We start from the raw sequence: 18,748 nt of genomic DNA on the forward strand, positions 1-18,748 counted from the left end.
TCATTAGAGCTACTCAGAGATGAGTGGTTAGACGGATTGGAATTAGAACTAGAGAGTGAATCACCACTAGCTAGCTGCTGAGTCTACTAGAACTTATGAAGATGGAGTAGGATCTAAAATATCATCTCCCTTGTACTTTCAATATGTCCTAATACAACAATATGTGAGGATTCTAGTATATTACTCAATGATATTAGATAGGTTCCTTGATTATCTGAAGGAGGATGTAAGGTAGCAACTGCAAATGAGAAAAGAGATTCATCAAAATTAACATGTTGAGAAATGTATATTCGTCCGGTCAAAATATGGAGGTAACGGTATCCATGATGCAAATTATTATAACTAAGGAAAACATATTGTTGAGAGCGAGGGTTTAACTTGTGTTTAGAGTAAGGTCGTAGCCAAGGATAACATGTGCAACCAAAGATACGGAAGAAAGAGTAATTTAGAGAATGATTATAAAGTCTCTCTAAGGGACACTTGTTTTAAAGTAGTGGAGTGGGTAAACGATTAATAAAGTAGACTGCAGTTTGGACGACATCATCTCAAAATTTAAGTGGAACTGAGACATGATTAAGAAGAGTTAAGGAAATTTCAACCATATGACAATATTTTCTCTCGGCGCATCCATTTTGTTTAAGAGTGTGGGGACAAGAGACTCGATGTAGGATGCCGGAGGAAGTAAAATGATGATGAAGCACTTGATACTCTCCACCTCAGTCAAAATGAAGGGAGAGTATTTTACGGTCAAAATAACGCTCAACATACTTTTGAAAATGACAAAAAATATCGAAGAGATCAAATTTTCTTTTCATAGGAAAAATCCAAGTAAACTTGCTAAAGTTATCAATAAAAATAACATAGTAAAGAATCATGATTAGAAAGAATAGGAGCAGGACCCGATACATCAAAGTGAATAATTTCCAAAGGAAAACTAGAGTTGCAAGTAGAGGATGCAAAAGGTAGTTTATGAGATTTTGCTTTTATACAAGCTTCACATAAACAAGATGATGACTCTAAAAAAGTTGGTAAGCCAAAACGATTAATAATATCCTAAACAAGGCGTAGAGACAGATGACCAAGACGTGCGTGCCAAGAGAATTTTGTTTCCAATATGAGTCATCACCTCATTGTACAAATTGAAGTAAAATCAACAATTGAGATTTGACCACAGATCAACAATTGAGATTTGGAAACACATCCTTTCATTCATGTGGTCTTGCTTTTCGCACACGCAATACTCTTGTACAAATTGTAATTGTAAACGAAGCTGGAGAACCCATGCTGGAGAGTGGAATGCAAAAGAATGATCAAGAGCTTCCCAAACTTGACGAGAGGTGTTGAGGCTAACGAGCATGGGAAGTATAAGCTCAATAATTGATGAGATTAACCAAGACATGACTAACTAATCCTTCTTAAACCAAATAGCATAAGATGGATCGTCTTTTTGAGATGGGGATGAAGTACCATCAACATGACCGAGTAAATCATGAATACAAAGCAAAGGAAAAAATTGTCAGTTCCATAGTAAATAGTTATCATGGTCAAAATTAACAGAAAAAGAAGAAATCATATGAAAAGAGAAAGATGTATTTTATGATGACATATGGATTTCAGTAGAACTGAAAGAAGAAGATATTTTTTTATTTCTACTTTCTATTTTTTTTATTTTTCTCCTTTGTATTTGCTCTGTTTTTTTTTGCTTTTCTTTCTGATTGCTTTTTATATATGTTTTATTTGTCATTTTTTTTCTAATAGAACGGAAAAAAATGGGGAAGCGAGAAAAATAATACAACCAAATAATAACTCTGCATTGCTACAATTGAAATTGTTGAAATTGCTATCGTCTATAGAAAAGAGTTGATGATGAAAGGAGAAGAAAAGCTACTGCCGAAGTTGCTATTGATGTTATCGAAGTTGCCGAGGTTGCTAAACTGTAGACGATGATATCAAACATAGATGTAGAAACTCCTGTAGCTGCTGTAACAAAAATTCGGAAGAGAAAAATTGGGAGGAAGAGAAGATGACTTTGATACCATGTTGAAACTAATAGATAACAAAAAGAAATAGAATAAAAAATAATTCTTTGATTTATTATTTACTAAAGTCAATAGGTATATTTATATAAGTTGTCCAAACAATAATAAAAAGATTAAATATGACATACAATTATAAGGATAGTAATAAATATAATATATTTGAAAATATTATTTTTACTATTTGATTTATGTCGATCTTATGATGCTGATCTTGATAATAATATCAAATATAACAAATCTCAATTGATTGAAATCAATTTAAGATTATTTTCTATTATTATCATTACGAGTTTCCCTCAAAATTTCTTGCTTTGTTTTTGCGCTATACCCATGTATTGACAACACGTTTGTTTGTGTTGCAGTCTTGCAGAACGACATTAGCTCTTCCGTGGCCACTATCGACTGCTTTGACTGAAGATTTCCTGCATTTGCTTTGGAGCTCAAGTTTGTAGCATTTCATCTGTTGTTTATTCACTAACTTATCATTTTTCTTTCCAATAATTAATTTATCTAGTGTACTGCATTTACATGGACAACTTTGCAAGCAGCTTATCTCTGGTAAATGACAGTGCTTAAGTGCAGCGATTTAAGTTTCTTTTGCGGATAAGAATCTTGTCTAGCCATTGTAAATTAAACTAGTCATGTGATTTGCTCTCTAGCTTGTGTGGCAACTTTTGTGTCCTTCTCTATTTTGATATATGGCACCAACAGCATAGCCTTTTTTGAATGAGAAACGAGGTTAGATGATTTAGATCCTGTACAAATCATATAATATATAAATACTTCATCCAATTAGGAAGACCGATCAGGAATAAAACTAAACAGCGTTGCATCTAAGGAACATCAAAGGACAGATAAAGGAAAGAGAAAAAGTAATGGAAATTCGAAATTCAGTTCTTAAAAGTTTCAGATTTTGTAAAACAAATATTTTGGCAGACCCTCCTGTTTAGGAGGATGGAAAAAAAAAATCAAAAATAATGAACTCATCAGTGACACACTAAAATGCTGAATTACATGCTTAACATATATGTTAAACCAATAATCTAAAATAGATTAAAAAAATTAATATTGCCTATGGATATTTGGAGTATTACAAAGTGAGGGGCTATCCACACCCCCACACTAATTAAACACACTCCAGTTTCTAAATACACCCATCAATAATTTTTTTTATCATAAAATTTTCTAAATACACCCCATAATATTCATATTTTACGCTTTTTAAAAACCATAAAACCCTAAAAGAAATATAGCGTAAAAAATCTACATCTCCAATTTTCCTCCTCTTCTTCTCTCTTGTCTCTTCATTGCATGAACTAGGCAATTTGATTTCTAGCAACACCATGAAACAATGGTGCTCAAATTTTATAGGTACTAGCTCGTTTAGCCTTTCATTGTGTTCTATATTTCATTATATAGTAAATTTTTATTTTTGTTAGATTTGTGTTTAGTTTTCATTTATAAGTGTAGAAATTTACTTGAATATGATATTTTTTACACGAAAAAACTTTAGGGTGTTGGGTTGTTGAAATTGCAAAATGTATGACAGAGATATGATGAAAATCTTGAATTTCAATGGCGCATCGTTCAAACCTGGTCCGCCGAACACATTGTTGTCTGTTCAGTTACTATCGACTGAACGCACTAGGATATGTTCAACCATAGTCCACCGAATGTAACACAATATGTTTGATCAATGACCACCAAACATAACCGAATGTGTTCAGTTTTTGTCTACCAAACGAAACACAAAACGTTCGGTCTCTAGAAGTTGAACACCAACAGATTTGTTCGGTTGTGTTTTTCCTAACACACTGTGTTTTGTTCGATTTTGAGTGACCGAACAACACCGTTTCCTTTCAATAACATGTTGGTTGTATATCTAATTCACTTATTTCTTATGTACAATAAAAATGCTGAAGACATTTTTAAGGAGGAATAAACCAATGGCTTCTGAAAGAATGCACCGGGAAGTAAGACTTGCATGAGAGGTACAATCATCACAAGAAGAGGTATAATTATCACAAGTACCCCAAGAAGAGGTACCACCACAAGTACCACAACAAAATTTACCTTCAGGAAATGAGAGTGAAAGAGAGCAAGCTCCCATTGGAGGGAACACTGAAGTGTAGGATCGAAAATAATTTAGATATCTCCACAATGGTATGATATTGTCCACTTTGAGTCTAAGCCCTCATGGTTTTGCTCTTAAACTCTACCCAAAAGGCCTCAAACCAATGGAGATATTTGTTTCTTATAAACTCATGATCTTTTCCATATGTTTTCAATGTGGGACTATGTTTACAACCTTGCAACTCCAACAATCCCCCCCTCAAACAAAGAATCACAGGATCCCCCTCAAGTATCGAGCCACTCTTGACCTACTCAGGGCCTCTCCTCGAGCATTGGGTCACTCTTGACCTACTCAGGGCCTCTCCTCAAGTATCAAGTCATTGACCTGCTTAGGGCCTCCCATACTTCTTCATTTAAGGTTTCACCCACATGGTTCAATCTTAGATCATGGTTGTGGCTTGTGCTTCTTTGGACGGTTAGTCTGATGAATAGCGACCTAGCTCTAATATCAATTGTAGGATCAAAAATAATTTGGATATCTCCACAATGGTATGATATTGTCTACTTTGAGCCTAAGCCCTCATGGTTTTGCTCTTAGGCTTTACCCAAAAGACATCATGCCAATGGAGATATCTTTTTCTTATAAACCTATGATTTTCCCATATGTTTTCAATGTGGAGTTATGTTTGCAACCTTACAACTCCAATATGAAGATACTGAAATATTGCGTGAACCATTTCTATGTGGTTCACATGATTCATTACTATTGTGGGGTTTTAAAAAGCACGTAGTATCAAAAATTTGGTTTGGTGAAGAGTGAGATGTGCCAAAATGTCGATGTCACACAACCAAATTATTACAATGGAACTTCAATTTAGGAGTAGTCCAAACATGGAGGAGTCTATTGGATACATTTTGATGTTATTTAATGTTATATGTATATATTTTGAACTTTATGTAGTTTTTTGGATTATTAATATAGTTTTTGTATTTTTAATATTATTTTAACAATATGAGTACATTTGTTGCAAAGAATTGTTATTTAGAGTTTGTTATTTTGTATTTTAAAATTGTTTCTTCACTTGTCATGATATTGAGTTCATTTTTTGAGCCATAGTTATTTTTTCATTGTCTTTGATGGGAAAGAACACTCATGCTTTGTCAAAGTGTACATGCTTTTAGATCTTCAATGTTTTAATGGCCTATGAAGCTTCCAATTAGTGGATGATACAGGGGTGCTTAGATGCTTAATCTACCACAAAGTCATAATACTTGCTCTTTTAAATGCTTAATCTACCATCTACAATTATTTCCATGTTGTAGTAGCTATGGTTATGTAGCTACTACAACAATGACCTTCGAAAGTTTGCTACACAGTTGTAGTAGCTACGAATTTGTAGCTACTATACAATTGTAGCAATTATGATTTCATAGCTGCTACAACTGTATAGCAAACTTTTAAGTTCGTCGCTACTACAACTGTATAGTTGCTACAATTGTGTAGTAAACTTTCAAAAATCATAATTTTTGACTCAGATATCAGAATGAGATGATCTTTTTTTTTTGAATTATAGATCTCTGAATGAGGTTCGATTAAAAAAAAGATCATCTAATTCTGATATCCGAGTCAAAAGTTATGATATTTAGAAGTTTCGTACACAATTGTAGCAACTACACATATTGTAGTAACTACACAATTGTAGTAGCTATAGTTTTATAGCTGCTACAACTATATAGTAGCTACTAAACCATAGCTATTACAACATAAAAAAGAATTATAGTTGTAGCAGTTATGAAATTGTAGCTGTTACAACATGAAAAATAAATGTAGTTGTAGCAGCTACGAAACCGTAACTGCTACAACTATATAGTAAACTTTCGAAAATCATAACTTTTGATTTGGATACAGAATGAGATAATCTTTTTTTTTTTAATTATATATCTCTAAATGAACTTCGATTAAAAAAAATTATCTAATTCTGATATCTGAGCCAAAAGTTATGGTATTAGGAAGTTTGTTACATAATTATAGTAGCTACACATGTTGTAGCAACTATCATTTCATAGCTATTACAACTGTGTAGCAACTACGAAACCATAGGTGCTACAATATGAAAAATAATTATAACTGTAGCAGCTACGAAACTGTAACTGTAGCAGCTATGAAACCGTAGCTACTACAACTGTGTAGTAAACTTTCAAAAATCATAACTTTTGACTTGAATATCTGAATGAGACAATCTTTTTTTTGAATTATAGATTTCTGAACGAGCTTTGATTAAAAAGGATTATCTAATTTTGATATCCGAATCAAAAGTTATGTTATTAGGAAGTTTATTACATAATTATAGTAGCTACACATATTGTAGCAACTACACAGTTGTAGTAGCTATGGTTTCGTAGCTGTTATAACTGTGTAACAGCTAGTAGCTACGAAACCATAGCTGCTACAACATGAAAAACAATTATAACTGTAGCTGTAGCAGCTACGAAATAGTAGCTGCTACAATCGTATAGCAAACTTTTGAAGATCATAATTGATTCAGTGATAAGGAGGGACCCGCTCAGCAGAGTGGTCAATGACACAATGGAGGTCAAAGTCAAGGCGGTCAACACCTCCACATCATCGTCTGAGCGGCAATTCACTTTCCCGAACGGGAAGAAGAGAGTCCGATAGGATCTCAGTATAGCTTGGTTCCGTACCGAGCTTCCGACGCTCAGAAGACCAAGTATCAGCGAATCTAGGTGCCGAGCGGTCAGTCGGCTCGGGCGTATCTAGAACCTCAGGACCAACAGGGGAGTCACCACCGAGTAGAGCTAGGACAGTGGAATGTTAGCCGAGCGGCTCCCCCGCTCGGCTCAAGAGCAAGGTAGGTCGAACAGAGGGCGACAGGCCGAGCGACTTTCCCGCTTGGCCCACGGGCAGGATCACCCGAACGGATGGTGGCAGGCCGAGCGACTCTCCCGCTCGACCCGATAGCAAATAAAAGGAAGATCAATTGATATCTTTTTGGGAGCCAGTGTCACCGACAGACGGCGTGGTTGGAGGCATGGTCATGTAGAGGATCGTACGACGGAAGCTTCCACTGTCTTGTTAGAGATATGCTCGGGTTATTGAGATATGGTATCAGAGATACTTTTCTGACACGTCTTATCAGGGAAAGCTTTGAGATGCATACACGCCTCGAGAAGCATGCACGCGTGCTCCCAGAAGCTCTATATAAGGGGCCCCAAACTTCGATAGAGGTATGCATAATCTACTGTAGCTACTGTTATTCTGCTGCTCTCATTCTTCATCTTTGCTTTCCTGCTTCCACTTTACAGGAGACTTACTTGAGCGTCGGAGGGCCAACGTCGGGGAACTCCTCCTTGGTCCGACACTGACATTTTGTGGTTGCAGGTCCACGCCACTCGGAGTCTACGCCCAATCAATGTGAGTGCCACGTCCCCAGCATCCACCGCCTCGATTCTCGGACAGGATCAATAACTTTTGACTCGGATATCAAAATGAGATGATATATATATATATATATATATATATTAATTATAGATCTCTGAACAAGTTTTGATTTTAAAAAAAAAGATCGTCTAATTATGATATTTGAGTAAAAAATTATGGTGTTCAGAAGTTTGCTATACAATTGTAACAACTACACATGTTGTAGCAGTTATGGTTTCATAGCTACTATAATTGTGTAGGAGATATGAAACCGTAGTTGTTATAATATAAAAAATATTTACAATTGTAGCTACTACATTCTTATTTATGTTCAAAGGGACCTATTGCTCTCACTGTAGCATGCACACTAGTGAAACCATTCAAGAGTTATCATACCTTAAGTGAGTAAAACTTAGAAAATTTTAAAAAGTAACTAAATCATAAAATCTATATTCAGTTTCTCTGGATATCCATGAGAGTTATAAGTGGAACATCAGGTGAGCACATTTTGCAGGGCGAAAATGAGCAAAAAGATCTCAGATGAACAGTACTCGAGGCACCTCCCGTGTTGCTGGAGGCACCTCAGAAGCATTAGCTGAAGGCCTCACGCAGGAGGGCGCAGAGATGTCTTCAAAGCATTTGAAGGCGCCTTGAGCTGGCGATGGAAGGTGCCTTGGAGAGCCTTGAAGGCACATTCGGTCGGATAACGTAGAAGACCTCAGTGATGATAAGAGCCGATTTTGTTGGGATAAAAGCTGCGGTTGAAGGCATCTCCAGTGGCGTTGAATGCGCCTTCAATCCCCTTTAAAAGGGCTACTCGACTAAGGTTTTAATATAACTCATTCACGACTTTTGCAAGCAATCTTTCGAGTTTCCGGTTGCTTTGACTTTGTCCTCTCGCTGTGCTGTGACATTGCTACGTCCTACTATTATAGAGAAGTCGTTCGACATCGAGCTCAATCTGAGAATCTTCACGTGTTAGGTAATGAAAGTGTTGTTAATTGTTTAATTACTGCATCAAGGAAAGTGTAGGTCGTTACACTTGTCCTTTTGATTTTATTGTACTCGATTCCCTCTTCCGATGTTTCAGAAAAAGTTTATAGTGATTGCCCATTGATATGTCCGAGAGACCTAGGTCTTAGAGTAGGAGTCGCTGAAGACTCTGAACTAATTAAGTGAAATCGCTTGTGTTCTTTATTTTTCTTTTCCTTTACTTAATCTTTTACTTTTCGCTACTCGTTTTCAAATTAAGAAAAAGACAAGTCTTTTAAAACCACGTAATTCACCTCCATCTCACGCTCGCAATGATCTTACAATGATAACCCAAGTGTTGTCTCATGTATTATGTCAACTCGCGTGTTATTCCATGTGCTATTAATTAGCTAGGGTAGTTGGGCAAGAGGATTTGGCATGTTAAGTGGAGAGACGTCGAATCACCCTGGGGCGAGAGGGATGAGTAGGAGAGTCAGATCGGCCGGCCCGAGAGGGAAGAGTAGGAGCGTCAGATCGGTGGAGTCGAGAGGGACGAGCAGGAGCGTTGAATCGACAGAGCTTCTCATCTTGGGTAGGCTAAGTTGAATAATGAAGCTTTTCGTCTCGGGTAGGTTAAGTTGAATGGTGAAATTTCTCGTATCAGATAAGTTGAACTAAATGACGAATCTTCTTGGATAGGCTGAGCCGAATGGTGAAGTTTCTCATTTTAGATAGGCCGAATAGAGATGGTCTTACTGACCTATCTTGATTTTGACTCATTTTAATATGACTATTGACCTTCTTAATATACATGGAGACTTCTAATACTCTCCACATCGATCTAATTTCAACAAGTGCTTTTACAACATTAATTATAGTTGAAATTGCTCTAATACTGATTAATAGTTAGCACTATTCCAATACTAATAAAAAGACAGTATAATGAAAGAAGCTCTGAAATATTTTAACATTGATTAAAATTATTTTAAATACGATTCTCATGTAACAAAAGGTGGTTCGTTCGCCCCTAGTGTCCCCGTCAATCTGTCCCTAGATCAACATGAAGAAGGTAAATCATGGATGACTACTAACCATTAGTGTAAATGGTCAAGACATGAATTTTAAATACGACTCTCGAACTATAATGTAGTGTATGCATTCCTCAGTATTTCTAATGGACCTAAGATTCGAAACCCAAAAAAAAATAAAATAAATTATGTTTGAATCAATGGGACGCTGGAGCATTGTATGACTGTCATTTGCACTTTTAAATATTTTTATGAAATTGGATCGACCATCTCTATTATTAATCGGACCTTACCATATGGATACCGGATTATAAAAAAAAAAATTAAATACTGATCAGACTATTTTAAAATTATTCTAAATTGGTCAAACTACTCCAACTCTAATCGAAACTATTTTAAATTAGTTAAAATTACTCCAACTTAATTTAAAATATTTAATTTTAATCAAAATGATAAATTTATTAAAAATATTATAACAGGAAATAATAATTATAAGTTTAATCAAAACTAATATACTTATTTCACATTATAAAAGTTTTGATATTTTCTTAATGTTCCTTTTGAAAAATAAAAGGTCCTTTTTCAATATAAAATGTTTTTATTTGACCATTAAAAATCATAATTCGGTGATGTCCACCTGGATGCTGACGTCAACTCAAGTTACCAGGCAAGCCGACGTTTCCATGATGCTGTAGAGGAAACCCGCCACACCCTCGACTTCCCTATTCACACTACGCCAACGCGAAGTCCAGCTCCCACTGCCCCACCACTCCAAGTCGAGTCAAACCTCTCCTCTCTTCTCTTCTTCCCCCAAACTCGAACCCTCCTCCCCCTCAATCCGATCGCCCAATTCCCTTCTTCCGGGACCTCCCACCTTCTTCTATTCTCTTCCCGCCGCCGCGGCTTCAGTCCCTCGGCGTCGGCGGCGCAGCGCATCGAGGCCGGAGCTGGGCATGGACGTCGGCGGAGGCGGAAAATTAGTGTTTCCAGCTCGGTGAAAAACTTAGGGGAAACGAGGAATTGCGAGAAAAAGGTATGGTGGTTCTCTTTACTTATTTTCTTCCATCGATCGATTCGTTTGTGCTGATTAATCTGTGGATCTGGCTGAGCTGGCATCGATGCTTCAGACTAAGAATTTTTGGAAATTGGTGGATTTAATTTCTCCATGATCATGCCCATGATATCTTGTCAGACGATAACTGATTTTTTTCCTCCTGGAGGAGTAAATAGTAAGACCAGACGGTTATTATGTCCGCTGTTCTCGTATTAGGTAAAACTATAATCTCGAAGACGAACCAAGTACAATAACGGATTGATATAGATGGAACTGATGATTAAAGATAGAAGAAGCTAGAAATGGACATGAGCCTTATTACCCTAGTTTCCCAACTGTTCTCCAGCCTGTATATATACAAAAACACTCAGATCGTCTTAATACTTTCTTTAATTTTCTAAATCCTCCTGTCTAGGTTTGAGATATGGATATTATCTTAAAAATTAAAAAGCTATACTATATACTCTAGACGAAGTATTGTCTACTTGTTTCTCTGAAAGCACTAGCGAAATCACGAGGAAAAATAAGTTGGTACAAAGCCAATTCTAATAGACTTATTAAATGTTTCCATTGGCATGCATCCAATAGGAATTGACCAATTATAAGTTGGGCACCTAACCATTCGGCATGGTGTGGAAGTCATATCCGCATATGGAGCCACTAATAATTGAACTTAAACAAAGATGTAAATCACAAAACTTAGTCTAAGATCCTTCACAAATTTGCTGAATCTACTTCTGAGTTGCCAATGCAGGTTTTATATTACAGTGATCTAGCTTCTTCTACTTCACTGGAAGTGAAAAAGGAAATCAAATCCAGTTCTCATTGATTTTGTTCAGCTATTTAAATTGCATATCTTATGTTTTATCATGGAGGCATTGTTGTTTTTATGCCAGGTTTCTCTGTAGAAATGGCAGAAAATTGGGATGGTAACTACGATTCTGGTAACCTTTCAGAGGAGAGCCATCGTGATAATTTACGTGTCGAACCTATTTATGAAGCATTTCTTTGTCCACTTACAAGACAAATTATGCGAGATCCAGTTACCATAGAGAATGGGCAGACTTTTGAGCGAGAAGCAATTGAGGAATGGTTTAAGAAATGCAGGGACAGCAGAAGGAGGCCAACCTGCCCATTGACACATAAAGAATTAAAGAGCACAGAGTTAAACCCCAGTATAGCTCTTAGGAATACCATTGAAGAATGGACTAAAAGAAATGAAGCCGCTCAGCTTGATAAAGCATGCAGAATACTGTCACTTGGGAGCTCTGAAGTTGATATTTTGCAGTCACTTGACGATATTTCATATATTTGCCAGAAAAGCAAATCAAGTAAACATGCTGTGCGGAATGCAGAGTTAATACCAATGATTTCTGACATGCTGAAGAGTGGCAGCAGGAAAGTACGATTTGAATCACTAAAAACTCTTCGTATTGTAGCTGAAGATGATGATGATAATAAGGTTAACTTGTATTTGTTTTGTTGGATTTTGAGTAGCTTTTGAGCAATGTGGTACTGTTTTATGTCCTCTATATGAGTACATAACTCTTGATATGGTTTTGCAGGAAGCAATTGCTGCAGGGGACAACATCCGAACAATTGTGAAATTTCTGTCACGTGAGCATTCACAAGAGAGAGAAGAAGCTGTCTCATTATTATATGAGCTTTCAAAATCTGAATCTTTATGTGAAAAGATTGGAGGAGTAAGTGGAGCAATACTTATATTGGTAGGAATGGCAAGTAGCAAATCAGAGAACTCTTTGACTATAGAAAGAGCTGATAAAACATTGGAAAATCTAGGAAAATTTGAAAACAATGTGAGGCAAATGGCAGAAAATGGCAGATTGCAACCACTTCTTACTCTTCTTCTTGAAGGTGATTTTTCACTCCTGTTAGTTTTAGTCCTGTGTTCTCTCTCTTATGTTTTATTTCTTGTAAATTGATGTGGTATTTAGATGATAGTAAATCCATGTCTAACTTAACTCATCATCACTTTTTTCTCGCTTAGCATCTTTTCCCTGAACATTTCTCTTGTTTTTGTTCTTTGTAAAAAAGTAAATTTGTTTTCACCAAAAAAAAGTTTTTTTTAGTTCTTACATGAATTTCTTTTTTGGTTCATCATGCTTAATGGAGTCATTTAGTTTGGGTTAATCACTAAATCTAGCATATGCTTTGGAGGTTTTAAAAGGACTTAGCATTAACATGATTTTTTATTTTTCTAAAAAATTGGATGCAATTTTAATATGTGTTTTGCTTAGCAATTCATTGTCCAAAGTTAAGCAGTGTCACGTGGTTCCAAAAGACTCTTTCTTTATGCCCCAACGTACGTAGCTGAGTTTGTACTCAGGTGGTAGATCTACACCACAAGAGCAAGGGTCGATTCCCACATGGTTCATTCCCAGCGGGATTAAATGACCCTCCCATCTAGGAGGTTGCTCGGTACTGTGATTTACCTCCCTTCATCTAGCCTTGGGGTTGGCGATGAGGGCACTTGGGGTGAGCGTAATCACCTTTCGCACCTCAAAAGACTCTTTCTTTGAGTTGGTTCTCCATGTCTTAATGTTACCTCAGTAGTTTAAGATGTCAATGGCATGTTGTGTTGGCTCATTAGTTTTAGGACCTCTATACACAAACTAAATTTATCAACTACCCATTTGTTTTTAGTTCTTAAGAGTTTTACGTATGCTAATGTGTCTCTTCCTCATGCTTTAATCTTTGAAGAAGAAATGTTTAAATACTGCAATAGTTTTGCATGCTATGCTTGTCTGATTTACTAGTTTCAACTTTGAATATACATTTTTGGACATTAAAGAGCCTATCCAAATATCTAATATTTCATTGTGTAATTGGAATATCATTGATGCTGCCTTCCTAGGTGATTCTCTTTAAATCATTTGCAAAATCTTGCAGGATCACCTGAAACACAACTCTCAATGGCTGCCTACCTTGGAGAGCTTGTTTTGAGCAATGATGTGAAAGTTTTTGTAGCCCAGACAGCTGGTTCGATACTTGTTGAAGTCATGAGAAGTGGGAGCAAACAAGCGAGAGAAGCTGCCCTCAAGGCTTTGAACCAGATATCCTCTTATGAGACTAGTGCAAAGATACTTATCCATGCTGGCATCCTTCCACCACTTGTCAAAGACCTTTTTACTGTCGGTGTGAACCAGTTACCTATGAGATTGAAAGAGGTATCTGCAACAGTTCTTGCCAACATTGTGTCCTCAGGTGCTAATTTTGAGAAAATACCTCTTGATCAAGATCATCGTACTTTGGTTTCTGAAGACATTGTTCACAATCTTCTTCATCTAATCAGCAATACCGGGCCTGCAATTGAATGCAAACTCCTTCAGGTGCTTGTTGGGCTTACTAGTTCTTCAAGCACTTGTATTGATATAGTTGCTGCCATAAGAAGCTCTGGCGCTACCATTAGTATTATTCAGTTCGTTGAAGCGCCACAAAGAGATGTTCGAGTGGCTGCTATAAAACTCTTGCATAATATCTCTCCTTTTATGGGTCAAGAGCTAGCTGATGCTCTTCGTGGCGCTGCTGGCCAGCTCAGCAGCTTGATCAGTGTCATTGCAGAGAACAATGGGATCTCAGAAGAGCAAGCAGCTGCTGTTGGGCTCCTTGCTGGCCTTCCTGAGAGTGACTCTGTTTTAACCAGGCGGCTCTTGGATGAAGGAGCCTTCAGGATAGCCTCCTCGAAGGTGACCAGCATCAGGCAAGGGATAACTCGTGGGGGTCGTTTTTTCACTCCTTTTCTTGAAGGGCTTGTTAATGTTTTCTCGAGGCTTACATACATTCTAGAGGGTGATCCAGAGATCCTTGCCCTAGCTCGCGAGTATAATCTTGCTGCAGTTTACATTGATCTGCTTCAGATGAATGGCCTTGACAAAGTTCAAAGGGTTTCTGCTCTGGCACTGAGAAACCTCTCAAGGCAGTCAAAACACTTAACAAGATTGCCAGTCGTTCCAGAGCCAGGATTTTTCTGCTCTATATTTCCTTGTCTTGGTAGTCAACCAATCATAACTGGTTTGTGCCGCATCCATCATGGTTTCTGTTCTGTAAAAGAAAGCTTTTGTTTGTTGGAAGGGAAAGCAGTAGAGAAGTTGGTTGCTTGTCTAGACCATACTAATGAGAAGGTTGTCGAGGCTGCCTTAGCAGCTTTATGCACTCTGTTGGACGATGATGTGGACATCAACCAAGGAGTATCCATCTTGGATTCTGCAGAAGGAATTAAACCAATTCTAGAGATATTACGGGAGAATCGCACGGAGGCACTGCGGCAGCAAGCTGTGTGGGCGGTGGAGAGAATTTTGAGGAAAGAAGAGATAGCATATGAGATTTCAGGGGACCAAAATGTGGGCACTGCATTGGTCGAAGCATTCAGACACGGGGACCATAGGACAAGGCAGATCGCTGAGCGGGCACTGAAGCATGTTGACAAGCTCCCAAACTTTTCTGGCATTTTCACTAAGATGGGGCAATAAGAGGTTGAAAGATAAAGGTTTGTATTAGGAACATGTAAAAACATTTTATTGTCTCTTTTTGTATCTCCAAAATTCCTGGACCCAAATCCATCCTACCTGAGAGATTGCTTGCTCCATTAGCTTCTGTTTGCAACTCTGATATTGATCTATTTATTCTCAGTTCTTTTGGAAAGAGGATTCTATATTTCAATTATTCGAGATCTCTGATCAGACCGCATGGTGATCCACAAACAAATGGGTTGCATAAGAAGTGCCAAATGATGCACGCAAGTTAGCTTCCCATGACAACATCCATGTGCTAATGGCTTCAACAGAGTTTGTAAATGGATTTTCTAAGTAAATTTCTGCTTTCTAGCATTATTGTTGCGAATCGGTCAGAGATCGTTATGTTCATATTCTTCTGTCACGACTGGCTTGGTGAAAGTTGTGGAGTTCTACAAGTTTATCTGTGATAGTAGATTGTTTGGTTTGCAAATGAAGCAAAGTGCAGGAATGTTTGTGATCTGATGCATGTCAATTTGGACACGAGATCATGTTGGCATTGCTATATCCATGTTTACACCAAGTTCCACTAAGCAAGATAATTACAAACACAATATTGTTCAATCTATATCATGCACAATGATTGAAGATGTATCGTATTCCCATTGATGTGCTGAGTTCATGAAGAAAACCGTGTGTTCGTTTCTAAATCTTATGTACATGAACAGAGATTGTTAAAAGGGAGCAATTACACATGCATAGACAATACCAACTTAGGAATGCAACTTGAGCTGAAAGTTCTAATGTCTGTCAGGGTTCCGGTTCCAGGATAAATATGAAGGATCTCCAAGCGTCCTGCAAGGGTATAACCAATATTAACACGAATGAACATGTTAAACGATGCAAGAGTTTCTGTTAGCCCGGTTGTGCCCGATACAACTGGACAGGTTTATCATTTCCAATTCAAATCTGTTAATTTTTGCCTATTGACGAGACTTACCGGGGTTTGAGCAGATAAAGAACTATGAATGCCAGTGCAAGAAATAAGCAAAGGCTGCCGACTGTGAGATAAGCAACACCAAGGAAATCATTCTTCCCGCCTATCCATGAGGTAGTTGAAAGCACCAACTTCTTCTCCCCCTCGAAGCTGTATGTGTTATAGTTGTTCTGTATTGTCACCGAGATTTGCTCGTTAGCTGCAAGATCTGTCTCAATTCTCCCGTATAATTTTCTGAACTGTGGGAGGGCAGCTGTTCTCATCCAAACAATGAGATCTTCTTGCTCACTCAACTGCAAATTTTATTACAAATATCACTGCTGCATTGAACAGAGCAAAATAAAATAAAATCGAGGAAAGAATAGAACTGACGGGTATGCTTTCATTGAGCTTTGCACCTCCTATAAGACCTCCTTGCTGGAAGTTCTTGGGATAAACATCACTTCCAAATTTCTCATCTTTGTCACTTTGCCAGGCTATGTTTTTCTTGTTCACCTCAATGGCTTTGTTCTGTATTGCGAATGAGTATGTGTCGTTGAACAAACTCCAAGCAATGAGGCCACAAGGGACAATGGGAGACCCATCGACAGTTGTGGCTTCAGGTGCACAATTAGTAGTTTCTAGTTCATACTCCTTGCTTCTTAGTTGCTTATCATTTCGGTTTTTAACATACCTATATTTCATTCAAATAAGCACAAGGTGGGAAAATCATGGGACAGCAGTACAGATTGAAGAACTATTCTCAAGTGCCACAACATTCTATTAAGATAAAATTTAGACTTCAGGCATAAACAACAAGCAAATCCAAAGTGAAGAGCGCAAGATGGCAAACAGATGACTGATAAGAGTTTTATATTACGAAATAAACTACATTCGTCGAATATACAGATACAACAATCTTAATGATGTTAAATATCTACTGATACAGTGAGATTGAAATGCTTGTCGTATTAAGAGTAGGTTGATAGTTGTTTAGTAGAAGTTGTAGATTATCTACTGATAAGAAAAGGATCATGAATAAAAATAGTCAAAATGCATCCTTGTCCCAAAACATGGAACCCTTTGATTATTATCTAGTTAGAAAAGAGCCAAGAGTAGGTGCAATAGAACAGGAAAAAGCATTTGAGTGATAGAGATACTATATAACTTGAATATAAAAACAATGCAAGAGAGTAGAAAAATAAAACTGGCAGCAGCCAAAATGCTGTTAATCTGCAATATATGTAGTCTCCATGTCAGTGAAACAACAGTAGTGAGGCAACTAATGGAGGCATATACAATGTTCTAATGATAAACATGGGATGTGTGGAAACACATAGATGATAAGTCAATACAATGTTGCAGAAAATTCCGATAAATAGAGGCATTAAACCTGCGGTGGTTCTGATAGAAGTTGTAAAGCTCATAGTAAATGTGAACAGGAGCCTTCATGTTTTTAGGCACCTGAAATATGAATTACTACTCAGTTTGTACAAGTTATAATACAAAAGAATGAATTTAACTACATTATATCACAATTGATCCACTAACAATCAAAGTCGTTCTGCACGTTTTGTCAGTCGCACTGCTTTGGATGAATGCTACTTTGTCATCCTGTGACTGCTGGGGAATGCATTCTGTGTCATATCTATACACAATTTCAACCACCTGCATCTCAGACAAGCATTATCAACTCCAATTCTATGAGGTATGAACTAGAAAGGTAATAAATTTACATTTTCTGACGCAGACAAAGAAGCAAGTCCAATTGGGATGAAGAGAATGCCAATGAGAGCAAATGTTGATATGACCTGCCAAACAGGGAATGTCTAGATATACAAAAGCACAACTCAACTATTCAGTTTAACTTTAGTAGAATCAGCATGCTTTCTTACTATAGTTGGAGTTAATAGGGGTTTGCAAGCCGGAAGCTCCTGTTGTGTAAATCTTGAATCTAGGATTTGGAAAACTTTGATGTCAATCAAATGTTTCAGCACATTCCATCTTAAAATGAACAAATGTGACTAATGTGATTCGACTATCTATATATATAACGAATCATGATATAAAACAAGAGGAGGATGCAAAAGAAATCTATATGAGTTAAGTTATACGGCAAATCAATCAACAGAGAATTTTTGTTTCCATTAGTAAAAACTATACTCATCATCAAAAGTGATTTTTCTTTTGTGTGAGTGTGTTGTAGATGAAAATCCTATATTCCAAATGTAATTTTCAATCCAATGGCAAAACACCTAGAAAATATCTTGTGAATTTCTTACTCATCAATGAAATTGTCCATTGCGGCATAAAATAACTCGTCCTCAGTTTAACCTATTGTCCCACGACAAAAAAGACAAATATTTTTTTTAACTTCTGAATCAATTTTTTTTTAATATTGAGACCAAGGTATATCATATATACATTAGGGTTACAATTCACAACCCTCTATTATATAGTATGATGAATTAACCCAATTAACACCTATGGGCTGACACAGTTCATGCAGTGGTGTGTCCATAGATAAGTCTGTGGTCGATTCTGAATGGGTTTGAAAGCGCCGCAAGTTATTTCACCCCTGTCCCATGATTTGTCTACCTGTATTTAGCCAGGGGACCGATGATAATGAACCACTTGGGATGAACGTTATCATCTTTTGCCACATATGAATTAACTCAATTAGATATGCGAAGCT

At 37.1% G+C, this 18,748-nt stretch overlaps 2 protein-coding genes across 2 annotated transcripts; one reads left to right on the forward strand and one right to left on the reverse strand.

Annotated features, from left to right (window-relative positions):
• The first annotated feature begins 10,298 nt into the window (after positions 1 to 10,298).
• On the forward strand, positions 10,299 to 15,570 carry LOC122001664 (U-box domain-containing protein 44-like). The gene is made up of 5 exons (XM_042556544.1): positions 10,299 to 10,584; positions 11,502 to 12,067; positions 12,171 to 12,480; positions 13,516 to 15,112; positions 15,256 to 15,570. The coding sequence occupies exons 2-4, from the start codon at positions 11,516 to 11,518 to the stop codon at positions 15,093 to 15,095; spliced, it is 2,442 nt and encodes an 813-aa protein (XP_042412478.1). The 5' UTR covers positions 10,299 to 10,584; positions 11,502 to 11,515; the 3' UTR covers positions 15,096 to 15,112; positions 15,256 to 15,570.
• A 228-nt stretch (positions 15,571 to 15,798) lies between these two features.
• LOC122001665 (putative ALA-interacting subunit 4) lies at positions 15,799 to 17,612 on the reverse strand. Its single transcript, XM_042556545.1, has 4 exons — positions 17,447 to 17,612; positions 16,447 to 16,747; positions 16,078 to 16,367; positions 15,799 to 15,932 (listed from the first exon to the last, which is right to left on the reverse strand). Exons 1-4 carry the CDS (start codon positions 17,503 to 17,505, stop codon positions 15,878 to 15,880), a joined length of 705 nt encoding a protein of 234 aa, XP_042412479.1. The 5' UTR covers positions 17,506 to 17,612; the 3' UTR covers positions 15,799 to 15,877.
• Between the last annotated feature and the right edge of the window lie 1,136 nt (positions 17,613 to 18,748).

This window comes from Zingiber officinale, chromosome 7A (assembly GCF_018446385.1).
Source record: "Zingiber officinale cultivar Zhangliang chromosome 7A, Zo_v1.1, whole genome shotgun sequence".
Taxonomy (NCBI): Eukaryota; Viridiplantae; Streptophyta; class Magnoliopsida; order Zingiberales; family Zingiberaceae; genus Zingiber; species Zingiber officinale.